The 25,605-nt window shown below is 42.1% G+C and overlaps 1 protein-coding gene and 1 non-coding gene across 3 annotated transcripts in view; both read right to left on the bottom strand.

The window, feature by feature from the left end:
- DMTN (dematin actin binding protein) overlaps positions 1-25,605 on the bottom strand; it is a 168,259-nt gene that overhangs the window by 93,537 nt on the left and 49,117 nt on the right. For both annotated transcript variants that reach the window (XR_008402885.1, XM_053717953.1), the window contains exons 5-8: positions 19,299-19,454; positions 10,918-10,962; positions 10,723-10,834; positions 2,375-2,431 (exon numbers count right to left, since the gene is read on the bottom strand). Coding sequence is in view for 1 of the 2 variants with exons in the window: in XM_053717953.1 (XP_053573928.1) it covers positions 2,375-2,431; positions 10,723-10,834; positions 10,918-10,962; positions 19,299-19,454 (370 nt within the window). In the remaining variant the exon portion in view is untranslated. The remainder of the gene's footprint in view (positions 1-2,374; positions 2,432-10,722; positions 10,835-10,917; positions 10,963-19,298; positions 19,455-25,605) is intronic.
- LOC128665330 (U5 spliceosomal RNA) lies at positions 24,464-24,577 on the bottom strand. Its single transcript, XR_008403090.1, has one exon. It is a non-coding gene; the product is annotated as a U5 spliceosomal RNA (small nuclear RNA).

Here is a 25,605-nt window from a genome sequence, read left to right as displayed (position 1 = left end):
AGAGTGTCACAGAAAATAAGACTTACTTACCCCAGGACACTCATCTACATATTTGTAGAAAGCCAAACCAGTACTGAAACGAGAATCAGTAGAGGAAATGGTAAATGTAAGAGTATATCGTCGATCTGAAAAGGGAGGTAAGAGATGAATCTCTACGACCGATAACAGAGAACCTTATGAAATAGACCCCGTAGAAGGAGATCACTGCATTCAATAGGCAATACTCTCCTCACATCCCTCTGACATTCACTGCACGCTGAGAGGAAAACCGGGCTCCAACTTGCTGCGGAGCGCATATCAACGTAGAATCTAGCACAAACTTACTTCACCACCTCCCTTGGAGGCAAAGTTTGTAAAACTGATTTGTGGGTGTGGTGAGGGGTGTATTTATAGGCATTTTAAGGTTTGGGAAACTTTGCCCCTCCTGGTAGGAATGTATATCCCATACGTCACTAGCTCATGGACTCTTGTTAATTACATGAAAGAAACAAGTGCGCAACACCGGCGCGAAAATGAGGCTCTGCCTATGCTTTGGGAAAGCCCCTAAAGAATAAGGTGTCTAAAACAGTGCCTGCCGATATTATTATATCAAAATACCCAGATAAAATGATTCCTCAAGGCTAAATATGTGTTAATAATCAATCGATTTAGCCCAAAAAAAGTCTACAGTCTTAATAAGCCCTTTTTGAAGCCCTTATTTACAATCGTAATAAACATGGCTTACCGGATCCCAGAGGGAAAATGACAGCTTCCAGCATTACATCGTCTTGTTAGAATGTGTCATACCTCAAGCAGCAAGAGACTGCTCACTGTTCCCCCAACTGAAGTTAATTGCTCTCAACAGTCCTGTGTGGAACAGCCATGGATTTTAGTGACGGTTGCTAAAATCATTTTCCTCATACAAACAGAAATCTTCATCTCTTTTCTGTTTCTGAGTAAATAGTACATACCAGCACTATTTCAAAATAACAAACTCTTGATTGAATAATAAAAACTACAGTTAAACACTAAAAAACTCTAAGCCATCTCCGTGGAGATGTTGCCTGTACAACGGCAAAGAGAATGACTGGGGTAGGCGGAGCCTAGGAGGGATCATGTGACCAGCTTTGCTGGGCTCTTTGCCATTTCCTGTTGGGGAAGAGAATATCCCACAAGTAAGGATGACGCCGTGGACCGGACACACCTATGTTGGAGAAAGATAAATATTTTTGTATGTACACTTATAATATTCACACCTAAACTACCTAGTATGCCCACTGTTAATGCAAAAAATGATTTCCAATCATGATTGTTGATGCAAAACTGATAATCCACCTTAAAAAAAACAAATGAGTACAGAGAATCTGAGGGAGGAGGAAGATAAACAAAGCTCACACCTAAATTAGCTAAAAGTATTAACCCAATCCTCCCTGTGAGAAACTGGAACAAGTACAAATTTCAGATGTATTTTACAGCAGCAAAGGGAAGCAAAATAAATAATGAATGTATTTTGCAATAATGTTTTATTTTCTAATAAAGAAACTTTTTTTGCGTTTTTGAAATGTTGAGTTTAATGGTCCTTTAAAGTGAGAACTAGTAAAAGACAGAACTTTATGATGGTAAATCTATACTGTAGAACTAATTGTCATTCTAGTTATTAAGTTATTCTTTGCCACCTATTGACTAAATCCCACATTTCTCTTAATTCATTATGGGAAGTGTCTGCTTAGAGTAAAATATACATAAGATTGGCTCATTAGACTGTACAACTGTTAGCAAATTTGGTTATAATACCAAGGCAGAAAGAAATTTTGGGACAATATGTCCCCATGAGAGGGAAGTGACTCAAAACAAAAACAGCATTAAGGCTGTGACACACTGCAAGTGATGCGGCGTGAGGTCAAGCATCGCTTCTGAAGTTCAAATATTTCAACTCTGAGCGCTCAGCTACGCGACCTGACACGGCTGAGCGTGCAGAAATGAAAAGGCAGGACACACTGAGCGCGCACAACCGCATCATCATGCTGCGGCCTGCGTCGCTCTCAGTGTGTTACAGCCTTTAGACAGTAGTCTAGAATCTCCAGAGAATATCTGACATTTCTATTCTATTATTACAGAAAGTTCCAAGGTTCAGAAAGCTATTTCACATGTAAATGAATCAGCTTACACAAGACAATGTAGACATTTTTCCCATTTTAGAGATCTTTGAATGTTTCCAAGAATCAGTGTCCTCTCCTATTCTCACACATAAGGAGTATAATAGACAAAAACTAACTATATAAATGCATAACTAAATAAATAAATAAAGGAAAACTAAATACATAAACTATATAAAACATTGGTAGGATTAAGAATAAGGTGTTATAAATTTACAATGTTAATGTTTTCTCCTCACCTCTTTGTCTGTAGATTGGAGGTTTCTTGTAAAGGTTGGGTTCTTTTTGAGACAGTTCTGGAGCGAGAAAATAACTGAATTATAAACAAGATGATAAAATGAGACATGAGAGAAACACAGATAAAAATAGAAATAAAATGTGAGGGAGACATGCAGAGGTGCTGATATTTTGCCTAGCAACAGGGAACAGTACAAATCCAGACAATAGCACACATAGGATATCCTCCAAATTTCTCTCTCTAACTACTATTATGAGATCAAATAAATGAAAAATTCCCCAATTCAGACACACTACAATCAGTATAAGGATGCAGAATACCTGATAAAGTGCTAGATTACGAGTGGAGCGAAAATGGCGCTTTCGAATGCGATATTTGAGCTCCACTCGGTAATACCGGCACACACAAATGAGTGCTGGTATTAAAAGAAAAGTGCAATGCAAACGCGACGGACCTTTTAGTGCCTTTTTTTTCTAACACACCACATCCCCTTACTTTAACCCCTTATAACTGCTTTGTGCAGTTTTTTTTTAAATAAAAATAAAGATGCTCATATTTTTTATTTTCATAAAGGAACTGTCCACTTTATTTTGGGTTCAATTGGGGCACATTTTTTTTAAATTAACCGTGAGCTTACGGTAGCATTAACCAACCACTTGTAATGGCTGGTTATTTAAAGTGTGCCCCTAAACGAGCAAATGTGCCCCTTTACGGGCGCAAATTAAATTAGTGCTCCCCTTCTAGCACAAAATGTATTGGAGGGACAAAGTGGCTCTAGTGCATTGTGGGGAAAGAACCTGATCTAAACCTTGATCATGAAGTGCCTAACCGCTTCACAGTCCATCCAGACTCTTTCTCCATATTATCTAGATCCCAACACCTAGTCTCTTAGATTTATGTCTACAAACGTTTGGAGATACCTCTATGTGTTTCTTTTCAATGCAATGTTGTCAATTGTATACAAGTCTCATCCCCGTGCAGGGTCGGCTCCAAGGGGGGGGCATTGCCCATCCAAATGGAATGCTGTGCCCCCTCAAAAAAACAGAATTTATGTTTACCTGATAAATTACTTTCTCCAACGGTGTGTCCGGTCCACGGCGTCATCCTTACTTGTGGGATATTCTCTTCCCCAACAGGAAATGGCAAAGAGCCCAGCAAAGCTGGTCACATGATCCCTCCTAGGCTCCGCCTTCCCCAGTCATTCGACCGACGTAAAGGAGGAATATTTGCATAGGATAAATCATATGATACCGTGGTGACTGTAGTTAGAGAAAATAAATCATCAGACCTGATTAAAAAACCAGGGCGGGCCGTGGACCGGACACACCGTTGGAGAAAGTAATTTATCAGGTAAACATAAATTCTGTTTTCTCCAACATAGGTGTGTCCGGTCCACGGCGTCATCCTTACTTGTGGGAACCAATACCAAAGCTTTAGGACACGGATGATGGGAGGGAGCAAATCAGGTCACCTAGATGGAAGGCACCACGGTTTGCAAAACCTTTCTCCCAAAAATAGCCTCAGAAGAAGCAAAAGTATCAAATTTGTAAAATTTGGTAAAAGTGTGCAGTGAAGACCAAGTCGCTGCCTTACATATCTGATCAACAGAAGCCTCGTTCTTGAAGGCCCATGTGGAAGCCACAGCCCTAGTGGAATGAGCTGTGATTCTTTCAGGAGGCTGCCGTCCGGCAGTCTCATAAGCCAATCTGATGATGCTTTTAAGCCAAAAAGAGAGAGAGGTAGAAGTTGCTTTTTGACCTCTCCTTTTACCAGAATAAACAACAAACAAGGAAGATGTTTGTCTGAAATCCTTTGTAGCCTCTAAATAGAATTTTAGAGCACGAACTACATCCAAATTGTGCAACAAACGTTCCTTCTTTGAAACTGGATTCGGACACAAAGAAGGCACAACTATCTCCTGGTTAATATTTTTGTTAGAAACAACTTTCGGAAGAAAACCAGGTTTAGTACGCAAAACCACCTTATCTGCATGGAACACCAGATAAGGAGGAGAACACTGCAGAGCAGATAACTCTGAAACTCTTCTAGCAGAAGAAATTGCAACCAAAAACAAAACTTTCCAAGATAATAACTTAATATCTACGGAATGTAAGGGTTCAAACGGAACCCCTTGAAGAACTGAAAGAACTAAATGGAGACTCCAAGGAGGAGTCAAAGGTTTGTAAACAGGCTTGATTCTAACCAGAGCCTGAACAAAAGCCTGAACATCTGGCACAGCTGCCAGCTTCTTGTGAAGTAAAACAGATAAAGCAGAAATCTGTCCCTTCAAAGAACTTGCAGATAATCCTTTCTCCAAACCCTCTTGTAGAAAGGATAGAATCTTAGGAATTTTTACCCTGTTCCATGGGAATCCTTTCGATTCGCACCAACAGATATATTTCTTCCATACTTTATGGTAAATTTTTCTAGTTACAGGCTTTCTAGCCTGAATAAGAGTATCAATGACAGAATCTGAGAACCCACGCTTTGATAAAATCAAGCGTTCAATCTCCAAGCAGTCAGTTGGAGTGAGGCCAGATTCGGATGTTCGAACGGACCTTGAACAAGAAGGTCCCGTCTCAAAGGTAGCTTCCATGGTGGAGCTTCACCAGGTCTGCATACCAAGTTCTGCGTGGCCACGCAGGAGCTATCAAGATCACCGAAGCCCTCTCCTGATTGATCCTGGCTACCAGCCTGGGAATGAGAGGAAACGGTGGGAACACATAAGCTAGGTTGAAGGTCCAGGGCGCTACTAGTGCATCTACTAGAGTCGCCTTGGGATCCCTGGATCTGGACCCGTAGCAAGGAACCTTGAAGTTCTGACGAGACGCCATCAGATCCATGTCTGGAATGCCCTTATTTGGGCAAAGATTTCCGGATGGAGTTCCCACTCCCCCGGATGAAATGTCCGACGACTCAGAAAATCCGCTTCCCAATTTTCCACTCCTGGGATGTGGATTGCAGACAAGTGGCAGGAGTGAATCTCCGCCCATTGAATTACTTTGGTTACTTCTTCCATCGCCAGGGAACTCCTTGTTCCCCCCTGATGGTTGATATATGCAACAGTCGTCATGTTGTCTGATTGAAACCTTATGAATTTGGCCTTTGCTAGTTGAGGCCAAGCCTTGAGAGCATTGAATATCGCTCTCAGTTCCAGAATGTTTATCGGGAGAAGAGATTCTTCCCGAGACCATAGACCCTGAGCTTTCAGGTGTTTCCAGACCGCGCCCCAGCCCACCAGACTGGCGTCGGTCGTTACAATGACCCACTCTGGTCTTCTGAAGCTCATCCCTTGGGACAGGTTGTCCAGGGTCAGCCACCAACGGAGTGAATCTCTGGTCCTCTGATCTACTTGGATCGTCGGGGACAAATCTGTATAATCCCCATTCCACTGTCTGAGCATGCACAGTTGTAATGGTCTTAGATGAATTCGCGCAAAAGGAACTATGTCCATTGCCGCAACCATCAAACCTATTACTTCCATGCACTGCGCTATGGAAGGAAGAAGAACAGAATGAAGTACTTGACAAGAGCTTAGAAGTTTTGATTTTCTGGCTTCTGTCAGAAAAATCTTCATTTCTAAGGAGTCTATTATTGTTCCCAAGAAGGGAACTCTTGTTGACGGGAATAGAGAACTTTTTTCTACGTTCACTTTCCACCCGTGAGATCTGAGAAAGGCTAGGACAATGTCCGTATGAGCCTTTGCTTGTGGCAGAGACGACGCTTGAATCAGTATGTCGTCCAAGTAGGGTACTACTGCAATGCCCCTTGGCCTTAGCACCGCTAGAAGGGACCCTAGTACCTTTGTGAAAATTCTTGGAGCAGTGGCTAATCCGAATGGAAGTGCCACAAACTGGTAATGCTTGTCCAGAAAGGCGAATCTTAGGAACTGATGATGTTCCTTGTGGATAGGAATATGTAGATACGCATCCTTTAAATCCACCGTGGTCATGAATTGACCTTCCTGGATGGTAGGAAGAATTGTCCGAATGGTTTCCATCTTGAACGATGGAACCTTGAGAAATTTGTTTAGGATCTTGAGATCCAAAATTGGCCTGAATGTTCCCTCTTTTTTGGGAACTATGAACAGATTGGAGTAAAACCCCATCCCTTGTTCTCCTAATGGAACAGGATGAATCACTCCCATTTTTAACAGGTCTTCTACACAATGTAAGAATGCCTGTCTTTTTATTTGGTCTGAAGACAATTGAGACCTGTGGAACCTTCCCCTTGGGGGTAGTTCCTTGAATTCCAAGAGATAACCTTGAGAAACTATTTCTAGCGCCCAAGGATCCTGAACATCTCTTGCCCAAGCCTGAGCGAAGAGAGAGAGTCTGCCCCCCACCAGATCCGGTCCCGGATCGGGGGCCAGCATCTCATGCTGTCTTGGTAGCGGTAGCGGGCTTCTTGGCCTGCTTACCTTTGTTCCAGCCTTGCATCGGTCTCCAGGCTGGCTTGGTTTGAGAATAATTACCCTCTTGCTTAGAGGATGCAGAATTTGAGGCTGGTCCGTTTCTGCGAAAGGGACGAAAATTTGTTTTATTTTTAGCCTTAAAAGACCTATCCTGAGGAAGGGCGTGGCCCTTTCCCCCAGTGATGTCTGAAATAATCTCTTTCAAGTCAGGGCCAAACAGCGTTTTCCCCTTGAAAGGGATGTTAAGCAATCTGTTCTTGGAGGACACATCCGCTGACCAAGACTTCAGCCAAAGCGCTCTGCGCGCCACAATAGCAAAACCTGAATTTTTCGCCGCTAATCTAGCTAATTGCAAAGTGGCGTCTAAGGTAAAAGAGTTAGCCAACTTAAGTGCTTGAACTCTGTCCATAACCTCCTCATAAGAAGATGCTTTATTGAGCGACTTTTCTAGTTCCTTGAACCAGAAACACGCTGCTGTAGTGACAGGAACAATATCACATATATTTAAATGGAGAGGAACCTTGGCTTCCGAACATACAGAACATCGTCTATCTGATAGTTCAGACATGTTAATAGGCATAAACAAAGCACAAAAAACGTTTTAAAATAAAACCGTTACTGTCTCTTTAAATTTTAAACTGAACACACTTTTTTACTGAATATACGCAAAAGTATGAAGGAATTGTTCAAAATTCACCAAAATTTCACCACAGTGTCATAAAGCCTTAAAAGTATTGCACACCAAATTTGAAAGCTTTAACTCTTAAAATAACGGAACCGGAGCCGTTTTTACATTTAACCCCTATACAGTCCCTGGTATCTGCTTTGCTGAGACCCAACCAAGCCCAGAGGGGAATACGATACCAAATGACGCCTTCAATAAGCTTTTTCAGTGGATCTGAGCTCCTCACACATGCATCTGCATGCCTTGCTTCTCAAAAACAACTGCGCATTAGTGGCGCGAAAATGAGGCTCTGCCTATGACTAGAAAAGGCCCCCAGTGAAAAAGGTGTCCAATACAGTGCCTGCCGTTTTTTTAACAGAATTCCCAAGATTAAAATAACTCTCCAAAGTTATAAACCATTAAATATGCTTATAAAGTAATCGTTTTGGCCCAGAAAAATGTCTACCAGTCTTTAAAGCCCTTGTGAAGCCCTTTATTCTTATATTGAAAATTAAGAAAATGGCTTACCGGATCCCATAGGGAAAATGACAGCTTCCAGCATTACCAAGTCTTGTTAGAAATGTGTCATACCTCAAGCAGCCAAAGTCTGCTCACTGTTTCCCCCAACTGAAGTTAATTCCTCTCAACAGTCCTGTGTGGAAACAGCCATCGATTTTAGTAATGGTTGCTAAAATCATTTTCCTCTTACAAACAGAAATCTTCATCTCTTTTCTGTTTCAGAGTAAATAGTACATACCAGCACTATTTTAAAATAACAAACTCTTGATTGAAGAATAAAAACTACATTTAAACACCAAAAAACTCTGAGCCATCTCCGTGGAGATGTTGCCTGTGCAACGGCAAAGAGAATGACTGGGGAAGGCGGAGCCTAGGAGGGATCATGTGACCAGCTTTGCTGGGCTCTTTGCCATTTCCTGTTGGGGAAGAGAATATCCCACAAGTAAGGATGACGCCGTGGACCGGACACACCTATGTTGGAGAAATATTGATATGATCATACGCTTTAAAAATAATAAATAAAATAATGAATTGTTATGTAATGCTGCATGCTGCGGGCGGAGTTAGCTGCCGAACTGTGAGGTCGCAACACGCATTTTCAAGGAGCTCCGTGTCTTAAAGGGACACTGAACCCAAATTTTTTCTTTCGTGATTCAAATAGAGCAGGCAATTTTAAGCAACTTTCTAATTTACTCCTACTATCAAATTTACTTCATTCTCGTGGTATCTTTATTTGAAAAGCAAGAATGTAAATTTAGATGCCGGCCCATTTTTGGTGAACAACCTGGCTTGTTCTTGCTGATTGGTGGATAAATTCACCTACCAATAAACAAGTGATGGCCAGTGTTCTGAACCAAAAATAGCTTAGCTGTTTTATTTTTAAAATAAAGATAGCAAGAGAACGAAGAAAAATTGATAATAGGAGTAAATTAGAAAGTTGCTTAAAATTGTCTGCTCTATCTGAATCATGAAAGAAAAAAAATTGGGTTCAGTGTCCCTTTAACCGTATTCATTTTACCTAACTATCGTGAGTTACTCATTTTCTTAAACAATAGACCATGATAAGAATATGATTGTATCATATAAATATAAGTCTATAAATTGCTACCGGCTTCTATCGACACCTCAAAAGTGCACTGTGATCTTAGGCCCGGCCTAAGATCACAGTGCACTTTTGAGGTGTCGATAGAAGCCGGTAGCCATTTATAGACTTATATTTATATGATACAATCATATTCTTATAGGTTCACAGTGCATAGGTTGTATTAAGGGGCTTGATATCCCGGATATCATATCCGTTAGTTATTGCGAAACAGGTATAGCAAAATCTAATCTACAAAATTACCAGTACCTGAAAACCTAGTATCCTCACTGCTATTGTAAACAAAGGGGTTAATTGCATTGGGGAGTTTGGGGTGCATGGCTGTTTAGGGGACATGATTGAGAATGAGTTTAATGGTTTTGGATCATGGTGATTAAGGGGTGATTTGTTTTAAGGAGCTATTGCACTGGGGGTCTCAAATTTAATGGCTCTGTTTTAATGCACTGCATAGGATTTAGACTTCATTCTTTTACCTAGTGATTAAGCACATATTCTCCAAATGTTAATAGTGGGGGATAAGCCGGCCAGAAGCTACACTTTCCTACAGAATATCTAGGTCTGCTCTTATTTTGACTCTCATACATGCCTTGTAAATGCGTGCCCCCTCGTGAAAAAAAAATGCCCCCCATTTCATTTGTTTTGGAGCCGACCCTGTCCCCGTGACCTGCATAACAAGGGTTTTATTGGGCAAACATTTGTCACATGGTGCCCAATTCTCTAAATTTCTCTGGTCTGAAGATATTCAATAAGATGCTTAATCAGTACCACAAAACCCCTTTAGGGATTGTTTTAACGCACATTTGTACCTTGGGGACTGCGTATCTCATTAAGGGGAGTTCACTAATATTCTTTACCTGAAGGAGAGACGCTTACATTACAATACAGTGCTCCATAAAATAAGATGAAGGGTTCTCTCAATACCAGAAAGTTTTTGAGAATCGAGCCCTATATGTTAGTGTTAAAGGATGCATTTTTAAAACATGTTTTAGCTCATATTTTGTTTCAGAGCTCAAAAAGTTTTAGAGTGTTTTAAAAATTATTTCTAAAGGCGTGTACATATTAAATGCAGTGTGAGGACTGCTTGGCCTAGTTAAGTGCAAACATCCCAACCTGCAAAAACTCATTTCAGGGAGGTGGCTTCACCCGCTACTGCACCGCCGCCACCCCCCCTCCCAGATATAAATTGAACACCTTGAAACCCTAAATAAGATAGAGTCTTATCATTAAAGTAGCTTCCCACTAAAGACACATTTAAAAAAAGTAGCTTTATTGCACAACCACATACAACAAACCTTTTTTTCCAGTGATCGTACGCTTGTTGAATGCTTAAATATTTTAGAATACGAAGTTTAATTACGTGCAGTAAATAAGGTAGTATTTGTGTTTTATTTTATTAAAATCAGTGGCGGCTTTTTTGTTACTGATGCCTGCTTTGAGGATTCTATAACGCCCCAGCAACTAAAGTCATTCCTTAAAAAAACACTTTTCCATTTCGGCCACATTGCTTCATGGTACTTGGAGTTTCAGGGAGATTGCATTCCATTTGCTGGCATCAGGAAGCCTCTATTACAATCAGGGAGACTCCCTGAACTTCAGGGAGAGTTGGGATGTCTATAAGTGTATATTTATATGGGCCCTGTGCCTAGGTACCTGGGCAGTGAAAGTGTTGGACACCTCCTCTTGGTGAAGAACTTCCACCGCGTGTCCCTTGCACAGTTGAGACACTTGCTGTAGATTTATTATCAGCCCAGAGTCCAGAAACCTTTGAGAGGAAGAGATTCAAATAGTCAATGATGGTCCCAACCATTCATTTTATACAAACTACATGTAAGTAAAGGAACATACCTCAGGGGAAGGAGGAGGAGATATAGATTTTGGAGATAATGAACGCTGCAAGAGACATTAACAAGCAAATTAAAAGAGAGTTATATTTATTAGTTTCAGCTACCATAATAGATCTGGTCTCTCCTTTATACAATGTCTCTTTAAATGACATAAACAATGTGTCAGCCCCTCTCCTTTAACGAGATACTGAACCCAATTTTTTGTGTGATTTAGATAGAGGATGTCATTTTAAGCAACTTTCTAATTTACTCCTATTATCAATTTTTTCTTCATTCTCCTGCTATCTTTATTTGAAAAAGAAGGCATCTAAGCTATTTTGTTGGTTCAGACATGGACAGCACTTGTTTATTGGTTGGTGAATTTATCCATCAATCGGCAAGAACAACCCAGGTTGTTTACCAAAAATGGGCCAGCATCTAAACTTCCATTCTTGCTTTTCAAATAAAGATATCAAGAGAATGAAGAAAATTTGATAATAGGTGTAAATTAGAAAGTTGCCTTAAATTGCATGCTCTATCTGAATCATGAAAGAAAAAAAATTGGGTTCAGTGTCCCTTTAAGTGGTTTTCCATTCTGCATGAGTATATTTAGTTTGTTTTATCAGCCATGCCATCCAGGAGGTACAACATCTCAAAGCTCCTCAACAGACGTCAAGCTATTTATGACCATGAGATCTTAAAGGGACATGAAACCCAACATATTTGATCACAATTTTAAACAACTTTCCAAATGACTTCTGTTATCAACTTTGCTTCATTCTCTTCACACCTAGGTAGGCTCAGGAGCAGCAATGCACTACGGGGAGCTAGCTGCTGATTGGAAGATGCACATTTATGTCTCTAGTAATTGGCTCGGCTCTTAAAGGATACAAAGAGGATAAAGCAAATGTAACCAATTTAAGAGGGGTATTTGTAATGCAGAACACTTTAAAAAAATGACTGTTCCTGACATGAATAACGACTTTGTTTTTCCCACATTTGAGTCTGTGTCTAACGGTAGAGTTGTGTTCAGCAATTCATACTTGAGTATCAGTTATTCACCATCATGTATACTCCTACATTCAAAATAAACACACGCAAACATTTTGGGCCAGATTATGAGTGGAGCACTATTTAGCGCTTTCGCTTGCACGCTAACTGCGATAGAAGTAAAATATTTATACGCATTGGATTGCACTCATAATACAAGTTGAAAGTAAAAAGCTAACACGATGCACGCAAAAAAACGAAGCTAAAATATTGCGCGCACAATAACCTATTCCCCCATAGGAGTCAATGAAGAAAAAAGTGGAAACACCTCACTCACGCGCTAACCCGAATGCATATTCTCAAGTGTGCTAACCCGACATAAAAATATAAGTATTTCACATTCCATTGTTCTTCACATAGAAAAATATATTCTATCCATTCATAAATACATATTTCTACATATATCTGATGTTTTTTGGTACAATATATATCTATACCTATATATATATATATATATATATATATATATACATACACACACACACATGATTATATATAGATAAACTCTGAAATCCTGCATTTTCAGACCAAAAAACCAAAACAAATGCTTATAAAAATCCAAAAAATCTTTGTTCAAAAATACTTAAAAAACTGAGAAGTCTTAAAAGCAAAAGGATCCAAGGTACAGGCCTATACCAGGTTAGAGCACAGTGCCAAACATGTTTCGTGCCAAACCTCAGCCCTTCTTTAATGGAATTGATTATATATAGGTATAGATATATACATAAATATCTATTTAAAAATACTTAGAACATATTTTGCTATGTGCAGAACATTGGAAAGTGAAATATTTACAGTAAATACACAGTATAACACATTATTAAATATGAATATTGCATAAATGTTTTTACATGTTTTCTCATCTACTTACTGTAACTACAAAGGGCTTCAATGCACTTTTTATATATCTATAAATAAATATATATATATATATATATATATATATATATGTATATTATATATACAAAACACGGAAGGAGACTGCACTCTCAGACTGGACCGGGTACACATCCCATGACCCTGCAACATAATCAGCCCTGGGTACTCCATGGCACTCACAGGAAGCTGCGCTGTCCGCAGAGTCACAGGCAGTTAACCCCAGACAGGTCTGGGTGCAAGGACCATAGGGAAATTACAAAACAAATTAATACAACACACAGATAAAGTCCAGCACAGCACTCACTTGAAAAGCTCTCAGCTAAGATTAGAAGCAAAAATGGAAGGGTTAGTTACCGCATCTGGCCAAATAGGACAAGCCCAGGTACCACGTCAAGGTCCCTCCCAAAACCTGCGTCCCTAAACAGCTACACAATGCAAGCTCTCAATCAAACAAACTGGGAACAAGCGAAGGGTGCACAGGCTTATGTAGTCACCCTAAACATATTCAAAACACGGAAGGGGACTGCACTCTCAGGCTGGACTGTGTACACATCCCATGAACCTGCAACATGTTCAGCCCGGGGTACTCCATGGCACTCACAGGAAGCTGCGCTGTCCCCAGAGTCACAGGCAGTTGACACCAGACAGGTCTGGGTGCAAGGCCCATAGGGGAAATTACAAAACAAATTAATAAAACACACAGAGAAAGTCCATCACTCACTTACAAGCTCTCAGCTAAGATTAAAAGCAAAAATGGAAGGGTTGGTTACTGCATCTGGCCAAATAGGACAAGCCCAGGTACCTCGTCAAGGTTCCTTCCAAAAAGTATACCTGCATCAGTTGCTTACCAGAGGGTATTGCAGGGTGCCTACATATAAAATCAAACATATGTGCACATTTGTTTGATTTTAAAAGCTCTTGAGAAAGATTGTATTACCCGTTGAAACGCGTTGAGCACAATAAAACAACTTTTATATGTATTTTAAGTTGTACTTTAATTTTAATAAAGAAACTGGACACCAGATCTCTATCTTGTGAATAAATATTATTCATACTTTACACGTTTGGATATACTACATAATTTTGAATATCCTTCTAAAGAAACTTGAGGATACACCAACTGTTAGTGACTTCCTGTCAGACTTCTACCAAGTAACCCCCTGCCTTTGTTGTGGACCAACGCCTCCAACTTTATACACACATCTATCTGAATCATGAATGTTTAATTTTAAAGGGACAGTCTAGTTGAAGATTTTTATTGTATTATAAAAGATAGATAATCCCTTTATTACTCATTCCCCAGTTTTGCATAACCAACACTGTAATATTAATATAATTATTACCTCTGTGATAACATTGTATTTAAGCATCTCCAGACTGCCTCCTTATCTCAGTGCTTTTATGAGACATGATTTTTAGCCAATCAGTTCTGTCTCCTAAATAACTCCACAAGAGTAAGCACAATGTTATCTTTATGACACACATGAATTAGCACTGTCTAACTGTGAAAAACTGTCAAAATGCACTGAGATAAGAGGCGATTTTTAACGGTTTAGAAATCAGTTTGAGCCTACCTAGGTTTAGCTTTCAAAAAAGAATACCAGGAGAACAAAGCAAATTTGATAATAAAAATAGATTGGAAAGTTGTTTAAAATTGTATGCCCTGTCTGAATCATGAAAGTTTAATTTTGACTGGACTGTCCCTTTAAGTATCCATTTGAAATATTTTCTTTTTGTGATTTTATGTTAAAGAAAAAACATAAATTATGCTTACCTGATAATTTTCTTTTTTTCCGATGGAAAGAGTCCACAGCTGCATTAATTACTTTTGGGAAATAAGAACCTGGCCGCCAGGAGGAGGCAAAGACACCCCAGCCAAAGGCTTAAATACTCCTCCCACTTCCCTCATCCCCCAGTCATTCTGTCTGGGTGAAAAGGTGCCAGAAGAATAAAAAACAAATATGCCCAACATAAAAAAGACGGGTGGGGAGCTGTGGACTCTTTTTCCATCGGAAGAAAAGAAAATTATCAGGTAAGCATAATTTATGTTTGTCTTCCTAAATGGAAAGAGTCCACAGCTGCATTCATTACTTTTGGGAAAACAATACCCAAGCTATAGAGGAGACTGAATGCCAAAACAGGAGGGTACAATAGGCCACCCATTCTGAGGGCACCAGGCCTGAAAACCACTATCCAACAAAAAAAACCCGCTTCATCCAAAGTAGAGAAAAATAGAAAGGGAAAATGCCCCAATGACATTGACCAGCAGATAGTCCGGAAACCTAGGTAGAGACCGCAACATCATACACAACTGAGCCAACAGTCCTCAGGAAGACACAGTCGCCCAACAGCCGGTCCCCCACCACACGCCCTTTACTAGCGAAGGGAACCCCCGCCGAAACTCCCAAAGGAATAAGGCACGGAAGAACCGAATGGGAACCGAAAGGTACCCTGAACTCTATAAAAGGAAAAAACCCCAATCAAACCAAGCTCGCAAGACCTAAAAAGGATTCTGACAACAATCCAAATAGAAACCAAAAGGTTTAGAACCGGAAGCAGAACAGAGAAAAAGTTCTCCCAACATCCTGCAAAGGATTGGAACAGCTAGCTAGCACTCGTCAAGGTGCAACGGCTGTAGCTGGTTTCAAAGAGCAACCCTTCACTTGCCAGGCAGCAAGTCAACCAGCGCCTAAGAGCAACTGAAAACGGAGACCAAACATCATCCAAACTCAGAACCCTGAGGAGTTCTGGCAAAATTACATGTAGCAGACCCAGACGAGGTAAACACTTGAGTCAAGAACACGCAGCCATCTTCAGGATGACACAGAAGAAATGCTTGCTAGAAGCAGTTACCACACTTTAGGCAACCGAAACCGCCAGACCTACACATAGGTCTCGAAATAAAAGGAGAGCCCAGAACCTCAACGAGGAACAATGCGCCCCCAAGATTCGAGAGAACAATGGATCTCAGGACCTACCTCCAGCCGGGCCAGCCCAAGCATCCCCAGGCTCAAACACTGAGCCGAAAAAATGGCACAGCCCTTACAATAGTGCTCGGGTGCCAACCCGAAATACCACATGGAGACCGGCAACAAGGCCTTAGACCTAGAGGTCTAGCTAAAGGCCCAACATAGGCTTAAGGTGGAGCCAGCAACTCTCCAAATGGACAGACTTAAGGCAGAGCCAGCAACTCTCCAAATGAACAGAACAACCCAGAGAGCGTACCTCTCTCCGAAATAGGTTAACCTGTCTGTCCTTATCTCTTGAAGCCAGGAGAAGCCCTAAGCTAGGGACCACACTTCCGAAAGAAGGATGTAAGCCCCCTCAAGACAAATGGGGGCCGGCAAGCGGGCCAGAAGGACAGAGCACCTGCCCCCAGGACACAGCCGTAGGCTGAACGGAGAGAACAAAACTCCAACGCCCTGACCCAGAAGGAATCCCCTGAAGATCTGGCTAGCACACAGACAAGGTGGCATAGCTGCAGTGGTTCCACAGTGAACCCCTTTGATTGCGCAGCAAAGACATCACACTATTTCAGCAAGCCAACCAAGGGAAACCGCCCATATGCAAAAGGTAAGCCCAGGGGGCATCGGCACCCAGAAAAACCTACTGAAATCTACTGAGCCAGATCAACTATGCCCAAGTTTCCTGGAACTGGGGAACCTCGGACCAGCTCTAGATCCTAACAGTCCGGTACAATCCGCAACGGGGTCCACAAAGGAATTGCTGAGTGAAAAACTCATCCACCGGAAGAGCCAGAGAGAGGAGAGGTCCGATCCCCCCAAATAAACAAGAACCTGGAAACTGAAATCCCCCATCTGATATAAAACCAGACCCCCGGAAGATACCATACAATGACCAAAGTAAAATGGACAACAAGAAAAACTTGCAAGTCCCGACCAAAAGACGAGACCACCCCTTGCCAGAGTCCAACGCTCCAAGGAGCTAAGGAAGCAAAGACCAAAACAAGGTCACTAGAGCCCTAGCCGCAACAGCCCCCAGGAAGAAAAAAGGCATACCCACAGGATCAGCCAAACCGAACCCTGATCTTCCAACAAAAAACTGGGAAAGATCTCAATAAGCAGACAATTTGGAAATTACGTCATCCCCTCATGTCTAATGAGATGAGCCATTCAAAGTAGAATACTGCGGATTCCTGTATCCGTTAAGTATAGGATCCTCCAATAACTCAAAAACGTGTCTGAGTAAAACACGAAGATGCGCTATTCTGTAATGAAAGGCACAACACTCAGGGACAGCTACACCCGCAGGGAACTGTATAGGCCCACCCAAGGTCGGTAGACCCGGGACGCAAATAAACGTCTGGACTTTGCAGACACATAATCGCCAAAAATATGTGAAAGCGAAAACAAGCTACAACCTCCGGGGAAACAAGCCGCCCTGTAAGGAGGGATAAACATAATCTGGGTTACCCGCATATGTAGTAGTAGGGAGAGGTAGGGAACTCACCTCTTGGAGGACAGAACCCCCAGAGGTGGATGGCTCATCAGACCCCTGATTCCCCGAGCCCGAGGAACCGGGCACTCTATTACGGCATAACGAACATAACTGATTGACCTGTGTCAACGGGGCCAATTCACATTCTTAACAAGTTGAAGAATCTGAAATTTGAACAGTCTCAGCATCAGAATCCTCCATAACTAGATAGAGAATCAGTGGCGTCACTAGGGGGGTGCGGGCCGCACCTGGGTGACACCCTCCAGGGGGTGACACCAAAAAAAAAATAATATTATTATTTATTTTTTTTTTACATTTTATTGAAATTCAAAGAAATACAATGTTGATATGCATAGATTATTTTATTAGAGGCTGGCATTTGTGAACATTAGTGGGACTGGGGAAGTTGTGGACACACTATTTTTTTGCCCCTTGAGCCAGTGCTGCAATTTCAACAAATAGTTTTCCCGGCTGCTTTTGCTTGTTTGTACTTTGCTCCTCCCCTGCCCAATTTCACTATGAATGTTGTGGGTGTGCCGTGGGACTTGAAAAGTTGCGCTGCTAGCCTAAACCTGCCTGCCTATCTGTGCTCACTGCTCTGTGACACGCGGCCCAGGATTGTGCACTGACAGACTTGAAACAGAGTCAGAGAGCCGAATTTTCATAGTTTGCGCGCCTAAACCTTTTCTTCAGTGCTCTGTTTATCTTTCATTTGATGTTCTGCTGAGCCAGGGAGCAGCTGTAGGCATGAGCTTCATAATTAATGCAGTGCAGTTTACATATTTTGTATGTGTGTGTCTGAGTTTTTGTGTGTCTGTGTTTTTGTGTGTGTGTTTTTGTGTGTGTGTCTGAGTGTGTTTCCGAGTGTTTGTGTGTGCATCTGAGTATGTTTTTAAGTGTGTCTGAGTGTTTGCCTGTGTTTTTGTGTGTGTCTGCTTTCTGGGGGGGGGGGGTGACACCATGACTTACCGCACCGGGTGACACCAACCCTAGTGACGCCACTGTAGAGAATATACTAATATAGACTAAGAAAAAACATAAACGGCACCTCACACCCACAATGGCTGGGGCAGTCACCACCTCCTAGAACCAGACACAAGCAGACTCTAATTTTTCAGTCGCCACACGGTCAGGAATGTGGAAATGGAAGACCAGAACGTAAACACGTCCAGTCACAAGGCGAACTGTACAGTACAAAAAAAGGCGCGCCCAACCATAAGGTTGCGTCACTTCCAAAGGCCTTTATGTTCTAAGCCAAGAGCCCAGTTAACACTACACATAAGCAGATTGAATCACATAACAAACATGATTAAAAAAAACCCTGTTCAATAATCCCCCTCGGGAGATATTAACCCTCGATTCCAAGATTTCAAAGGAGCCTCACTGAGGCCCCATAAATGTACTTAATAAGTCCCACAAGATAGTACAGTACTTAAGTCCCGCAAGAAACGTTAATAAGTTACAATACATTCTGATGAAGTAAAATGAAAAAATCTTACCGGAATCTACGCCGTGGAACAGGAACACGGCCCTTCAAGTGTGACGAATAGTAGCAGCGCCTCCGTCATGGACTTGAGAAAAAAGCAGGCAGCGAAGCGAAGTTCGACAGCGCTGATTGCTTATGGAGCTGTTAATATGAGTCGGGATGGTTTCGCAGAAAGACTCTCCCTGCATCTCTGGACTCTAACTTTCATCCAAGCTCTCACTGAGAGACTGACAGGACTACTTAAAACTCCAGTCCCATGTCGAAGAGTACTACCCTCCATAAGAGACAAAACAACTTCTAACACTTCTCTGCCAACCTCCTGGGACGAAAGGCAAAGAATGACTGGGGGATGAGGGGAGTGGGAGGAGTATTTAAGCCTTTGGCTGGGGTATCTTTGCTTCCTCCTGGTGGCCAGGTTCTTATTTCCCAAAATTAATGAATGCAGCTGTGGACTCTTTCCCTTTAGGAAGAAAAATAGTTACAAAAAGAGAAAAAAAATGTATTCAATTCCCTCATTGGGTATCCCTTACCTCTCTGCTTCTCAGTGTTTCTGTGTGCTCCAGGGCAGAGTAAGTGAAATGAGGTTCATAAATCATCAAATCTGGACGTTCTATATCCAGTATGGCCTTGTCACGAGGCAGGGCAGCCAGATCTTTATACCCCATCACATGGTTGTCCATACGGGCCTGAATAGAAAGGTGTATATATATCTATTTATAAAGCTCAAACTGTGTAAGTTGCAGTACAGCTTCTTGGTAAAGAAATAATTAAAGGGACATGAAACCTAAAAAATGTCTCATTATTCAGATAGAGAATACAATGTTTTTAAAAAAAAGTTTCCAATTTACTTCTATTATCAAATTTGCTTTGTTCTCATGTTATTCTTTGTTGAAGAGATACCTGGGTAGGTAGCTTGCACATGCCTGAAGCACTACATCATAGGAAAATAGGGCTGCACTAGTCCTCTTGCTAATGTATAACATTATCGCAAAACTGCCAGACACGTGCACACTCCTGAGCTTGCGTCCGTGCTTTTCAACAGAAAGAAAACAAAGAACATTTGATAATAGAAGTAAATTGGAACGCTGTTTAAAATGTTATGCTCTATCTAAGTCATGAAAGAAAAACGTTTATGTCCCTTTATTGTAATAATATTCAACACGCATTTAGGAAAGACGCATTGTACTCTATAATTATTTTTTCCCTAACTGGATCTTTTTGTGTGGATATAAATCACCTCTTCCCAGTCAGTCTTATGGGTGCTTTTCCCTGTCTGCTAATAACTCAGGCAGGATAGTTGTCCCTTTTATCCGGATACCGCATCATGCATTTAGTGTTAGTTTCAGTTTTCATTTTTATTTTTTTGGTTTTCATGCACAAAAGAGTTTTCAACATTTGTAAAATTTCTTTCTCTTTTATTTGGGTAACATTTTTTCTTTTTTAGCAACGTGCCTTTAAAGGGACATTAAATACTAAATAAATGCTAAATAGAATGATGCATTCAAAGAAAAGATTAGTCTGAGAATAACACGTTGACGTATTTATTAAAGTTTTATTAGCTGTTTAAATATTGACAAAAACTTAAATTATGCTTACCTGATTATTTTATTTTCTTCTGACGGGGAGAGTTCACAGCTGCATTCATTACTTTTGGGAAAACAATACACAAGCTATAGAGGACACTGAATGCAAAAAAAGGGTGGGTAGATAAGGCGGCCCATTCGGAAGGCACCACAGCCTGAAATTACCCAAACACCTGACAAAAAAACAACTGCTTCACCAGAAACAGAAGGAGAAAACCTGAAAGGACCAGGTAACTGCTTAACAGTTAAAAGCAGCAAGGCCCTACCCCAATCCGAATGGAAGTCCAAGGGACCATGTAACGTCCCAACCCTGGAGACCTAGAGAGACAAGGTAGACCCCAACCCTCACACAGCGTGCAATCCGCACTATGAAAGAGAACCCCCTAAAAAACAGAATTTATGCTTACCTGATAAATTACTTTCTCTTGCGGTGTATCCAGTCCACGGATTCATCCTTTACTTGTGGGATATTCTCATTCCCTACAGGAAGTAGCAAAGAGAGCACACAGCAAAGCTGTCCATATAGCTCCCCCTCTAGCTCCACCCCCCCAGTCATTCGACCAAAGGTTAGGAAGAAAAAGGAGAAACCATAGGGTGCAGTAGTGACTGTAGTTTAAACAAAACATTTTTTACCTGACTTAAATGCCAGGGCGGGCAGTGGACTGGATACACCGCAAGAGAAAGTAATTTATCGGGTAAGCATAAATTCTGTTTTCTCTTGCAAGGTGTATCCAGTCCACGGATTCATCCTTTACTTGTGGGATACCAATACCAAAGCTTTAGGACACGGATGAAGGGAGGGAACAAGACAGGTACCTTAAACGGAAGGCACCACTGCTTGCAAAACCTTTCTCCCAAAAATAGCCTCCGAAGAAGCAAAAGTATCGAATTTGTAAAATTTGGCAAAAGTATGCAGTGAAGACCAAGTCGCTGCCTTACAAATCTGTTCAACAGAAGCCTCATTTTTGAAAGCCCATGTGGAAGCCACTGCTCTGGTAGAATGAGCAGTAATTCTTTCAGGAGGCTGCTGGCCAGTAGTCTCATAGGCCAAACGGATGATGCTTTTCAGCCAAAAGGAAAGAGAGGTAGCAGTATCTTTCTGACCTCTCCTCTTACCAGAATAAATAACAAACAAGGAAGATGTTTGTCTGAAATCCTTAGTTGCTTGTAAATAGAACTTTAAAGCACGAACTACATCAAGATTGTGTAATAGACGTTCCTTCTTCGAAGATGGATTAGGACACAGAGAAGGAACAACTATTTCCTGGTTAATATTCTTGTTAGAAACAACTTTAGGAAGAAAACCAGGCTTGGTACACAAAACTACCTTATCTGCGTGGAACATCAGGTAAGGTGAATCACACTGTAAGGCAGATAATTCTGAAACTCTTCGAGCAGAAGAGATAGCTATCAAAAACAAAACTTTCCAAGATAACAACTTAATGTCTATGGAATGTAAAGGTTCAAACGGAACCCCTTGAAGAACTGAAAGAACTAGATTCAAACTCCATGGCGGAGCCACAGGTTTATAGACAGGCTTGATTCTGACTAAAGCCTGAGCAAACGCTTGAACGTCTGATACCTCTGCCAGACGCTTGTGTAACAGGATAAACAAAGCAGATATTTGTCCTTTTAAGGAACTAGCTGACAATCCTTTCTCCAGTCCTTCTTGGAGAAAGGACAATATCCTGGGAATCCTAATCTTACTCCATGAGTAACCCTTGGATTCACACCAACAAAGATATTTCCGCCATATCTTATGGTAGATTTTCCTGGTGACAGGCTTTCTAGCCTGAATCAGAGTATCTATAACTGACTCAGAGAACCCAAGCTTTGATAGAATTAAGCGTTCAATCTCCAAGCAGTCAGACGTAGAGAAACTAAATTTGGATGCTTGAACGGACCCTGTATTAGAAGATCCTGCCTCATTGGCAGTGTCCATGGTGGGACAGATGACATGTCCACTAGGTCTGCATACCAAGTCCTGCGTGGCCACGCAGGCGCTATCAGACTCACCGAAGCCTTCTCCTGCTTGATTCTGGCAACCAGACGCGGGAGGAGAGGAAACGGTGGAAAAACATAAGCCAGATTGAAGGACCAAGGCGCTGCTAGAGCATCTATCAATACCGCCTTGGGATCCCGGGACCTGGACCCGTAGAGAGGAAGTTTGGTGTTCTGACGGGACGCCATCAGATCCAACTCTGGGGTGCCCCATAGCTGAGTCAGCTGGGCAAATACCTCCGGGTATTCACTTTACACTCCCGAGAGAGACCCTAGTGCTTAGAGCCAGCAAAGAGAATGACTGGGGGTGGAGCTAGAGGGGGAGCTATATGGACAGCTTTGCTGTGTGCTCTCTTTGCTACTTCCTGTAGGGAATGAGAATATCCCACAAGTAAAGGATGAATCCGTGGACTGGATACACCTTGCAAGAGAAATAGCACCATAAATATTATCATGCTCCAGGTGAAGCCACAGGCTTCCCCCTGCAACAGAAGTCTAGCAGACTCCAGCCGTTAACACTAGCCAACCAAGCTAGGAACTGCACCAGGACGACCACAGAGGAAAAATTCAGAAGGAGTGCAGAAACCCACTACCTCCCAGGAAAAACAAGGAACTAGGAGAGCATCTAAAACCCGTAGAGAAAGCCCCTTGCTGAGTAAGGAAACACTGTGAAGCCTCCCAGTTAAGGAAGGATCACAAGATCTAAGTAAGATACGCGGTCCAGGCTCAATCAAACAGACAGACCTCTGACTCCCTCTCAGAGGCAACTGACTCAGCACCAAAGTGACTGGTAATGTTCGAAAGCAGGGAAATAAACTATTCCCCAGACCACCCAAATCCTTAGTAAGGAAAAAGGAGGGTAACTAAATTAAAGTGTACCAAGACTGGCATGCTAACCACTAAGCTATGACAGAACATAAGACGAGCTCAGGTTCCAGGACCCAGACACAGATCCTTAACCTACAAGAAGGGACACTCCCAGGCAAAAGAGAAACTACACTGAACCAACAGTGACAGCACAATTACTGGCTGCAACAGCCGGCCCAGTAGAAAACAAACAGCTATCGAGCCTCTTTTAAGGTGCAAAGTACTGCAACAGATTGCGACTACAATCTCCCGCTTGCTAAGCAGCTAAACTACCCCTCAGGCTATTTCCAAGCCTCCAATAAGAGAAAAACAAACCCCCCTTAAAGGGCAGGAAATTCTCAGAACGGGAAAGACAGAACCACCCAAGAACCATCTAAGAGATGCGGTCAGATATCCAAGACAAGACCATGTCCGGAAAACAGGACATCCGGAAACCGGAGCCGGCAACAAGGTAATAACTCCTGAGGAACCATAGGGATACCTCATACGGAGAACCTGTACCCAAGGTGGTCCAAAGGTCCTTGGACACTGGACGTTCGCAAGGCATCCCAGAGGCAGAGAGCATATCTCCTAAAGGCTCTAGGGACAACACCCCAAAGTAAGATCTCAAAACTGGAAAATCCAGCTTGAGAAGATAAAATAGTCTCCAGACACTCCCTTCAGGATCACCTCCTGGAAACCCCCACAGCTCAAGGAATTAAAAATGGACAAGCCTCACAATTCCTGACGAGCGACAGATAAAACCGAGACCTCTTAGAAAGAGCAGCTCAAGGAAAAAACGGAGATAAACGCATTCTCCAGAGCCCCAACACATGGGAGCAGACGAGAACAGTAGGAGGAAGAAATAGGCTGTAAATGCCCGAACTTCCCGAACAGATGATCCCCCAACCAGCCCCAAGAGGGGAAAAAAGAAGCCTAAGACATCTCGACCCCTTAAGGAAGAGTTCTGTCAGCAAGGCCTCAAAAAATACATCCGATAAGAAATACCATAAAGGAGATAAAAATCGCTCCAACCTGGTACCCCAGATGTTGAAGGACCATCTAAACCTCCAGTCCCATTTGGAATGGAAAACCCTAGCTCCAAGGCCAAGGACCTCCGGAACCAACAGAGAAATCTTTAGCAGGATCCTCTTCAGGAACCCCGTCACCAATCAGGAACAGTACAATGAGGACTGAGCACAATTGCTCCACCCGAAAGAAGAAGCGAGAACCAGCCTGACATCTAAGAACAAAAGGCCTCCTCTCCATGACTTAGCCCGCAAGGGGCAAGTATTTTGTGACAACTCATGGATGACCTTCTCCACGGAAATCTTTAGTAAAGGCGAAAGCTTTATTTGATCCGAAAAGAACTAGAGTATAACAAGTAACAATAAGTGAGCAACTCACCATCCAACCAGGACAGCCAGATATACCGGCACCACGTGGGTGATATAGGCCTAAAGGACCAGAAAATAGTGCCCGACCAGGACCAGCCTGCTATATAGGGCATTCAGAACTGATCCAGGCCACAGAAAAATTGAAACCCCAACAGAAATTGACAAATGGAACTTTAGACATAACAATGTACTAACACCTTAACATGCCACTTCACGGAAGTGCTCAAGCGACCACAAAATCGCTAGTATCAAATTCCAGAAAATAAATATTTCCCACTGGAAAAATTATAACAGACATGAGCTTCTCGAAAAGAAACAAAACCATCCTACCGGATCAAAGAAAAAGAGGGCAGCACCCACAGGTGAACGCCCAAGAAGAATGGGTACACTAACAGGACCAGCCAATCAGAGACCCCATTCTCCCGAAGCTCAGGACTGGAATAAGATACCACAAAAGAAAATAAATTGGCAATGACAAGGAGATTAACTTTATCCCCCCACGTCTAACCTAGCTTTCCGTCTGGTACAGCAGACCGAGGATCCCTCAACCCATTAGGATTGGGATTCTCCAGCACCGCCAAAACATTTCGCAGTAGGACACGAAGGCGCGCCAGTCTATAACGAACAGCAAAACTTACCTCCGCCGGGGCAACTGACGACCCCGAGGATATGGCCCCTGAAGTTTCAGAAGCAACAGCTTCCCCACAACAGCTTCCCCAGATGGCTGATCTGACCCAGACGATCCCACGCCTGCACTTCCAGGCCATGATTAAAGTCCCCCCCTTTTCAATATTCCCCCTCAGGAGATATTAACCCTTGATTCCATAAAGATAAAGGAGTCCCACTGAGACCCTGACTTCTTTGTTCACATTACACTCACACATCAAAGTAAAATTAAATAAACCTTACCGGAATCTACGCTGTGGAACAGGAACACGTCCCTTCAAGTGTGACAGATAGTAGACTCACTTCTGACATGGACTTGAGTGAAGAAAGCAGGCAGCAAAACT

This window comes from Bombina bombina, chromosome 6 (assembly GCF_027579735.1).
Source record: "Bombina bombina isolate aBomBom1 chromosome 6, aBomBom1.pri, whole genome shotgun sequence".
In the NCBI taxonomy this organism is placed as follows: domain Eukaryota; kingdom Metazoa; phylum Chordata; class Amphibia; order Anura; family Bombinatoridae; genus Bombina; species Bombina bombina.
Note: the sequence above shows the minus strand (reverse complement) of the source record. Positions and strands in the feature narration are given on the sequence as shown.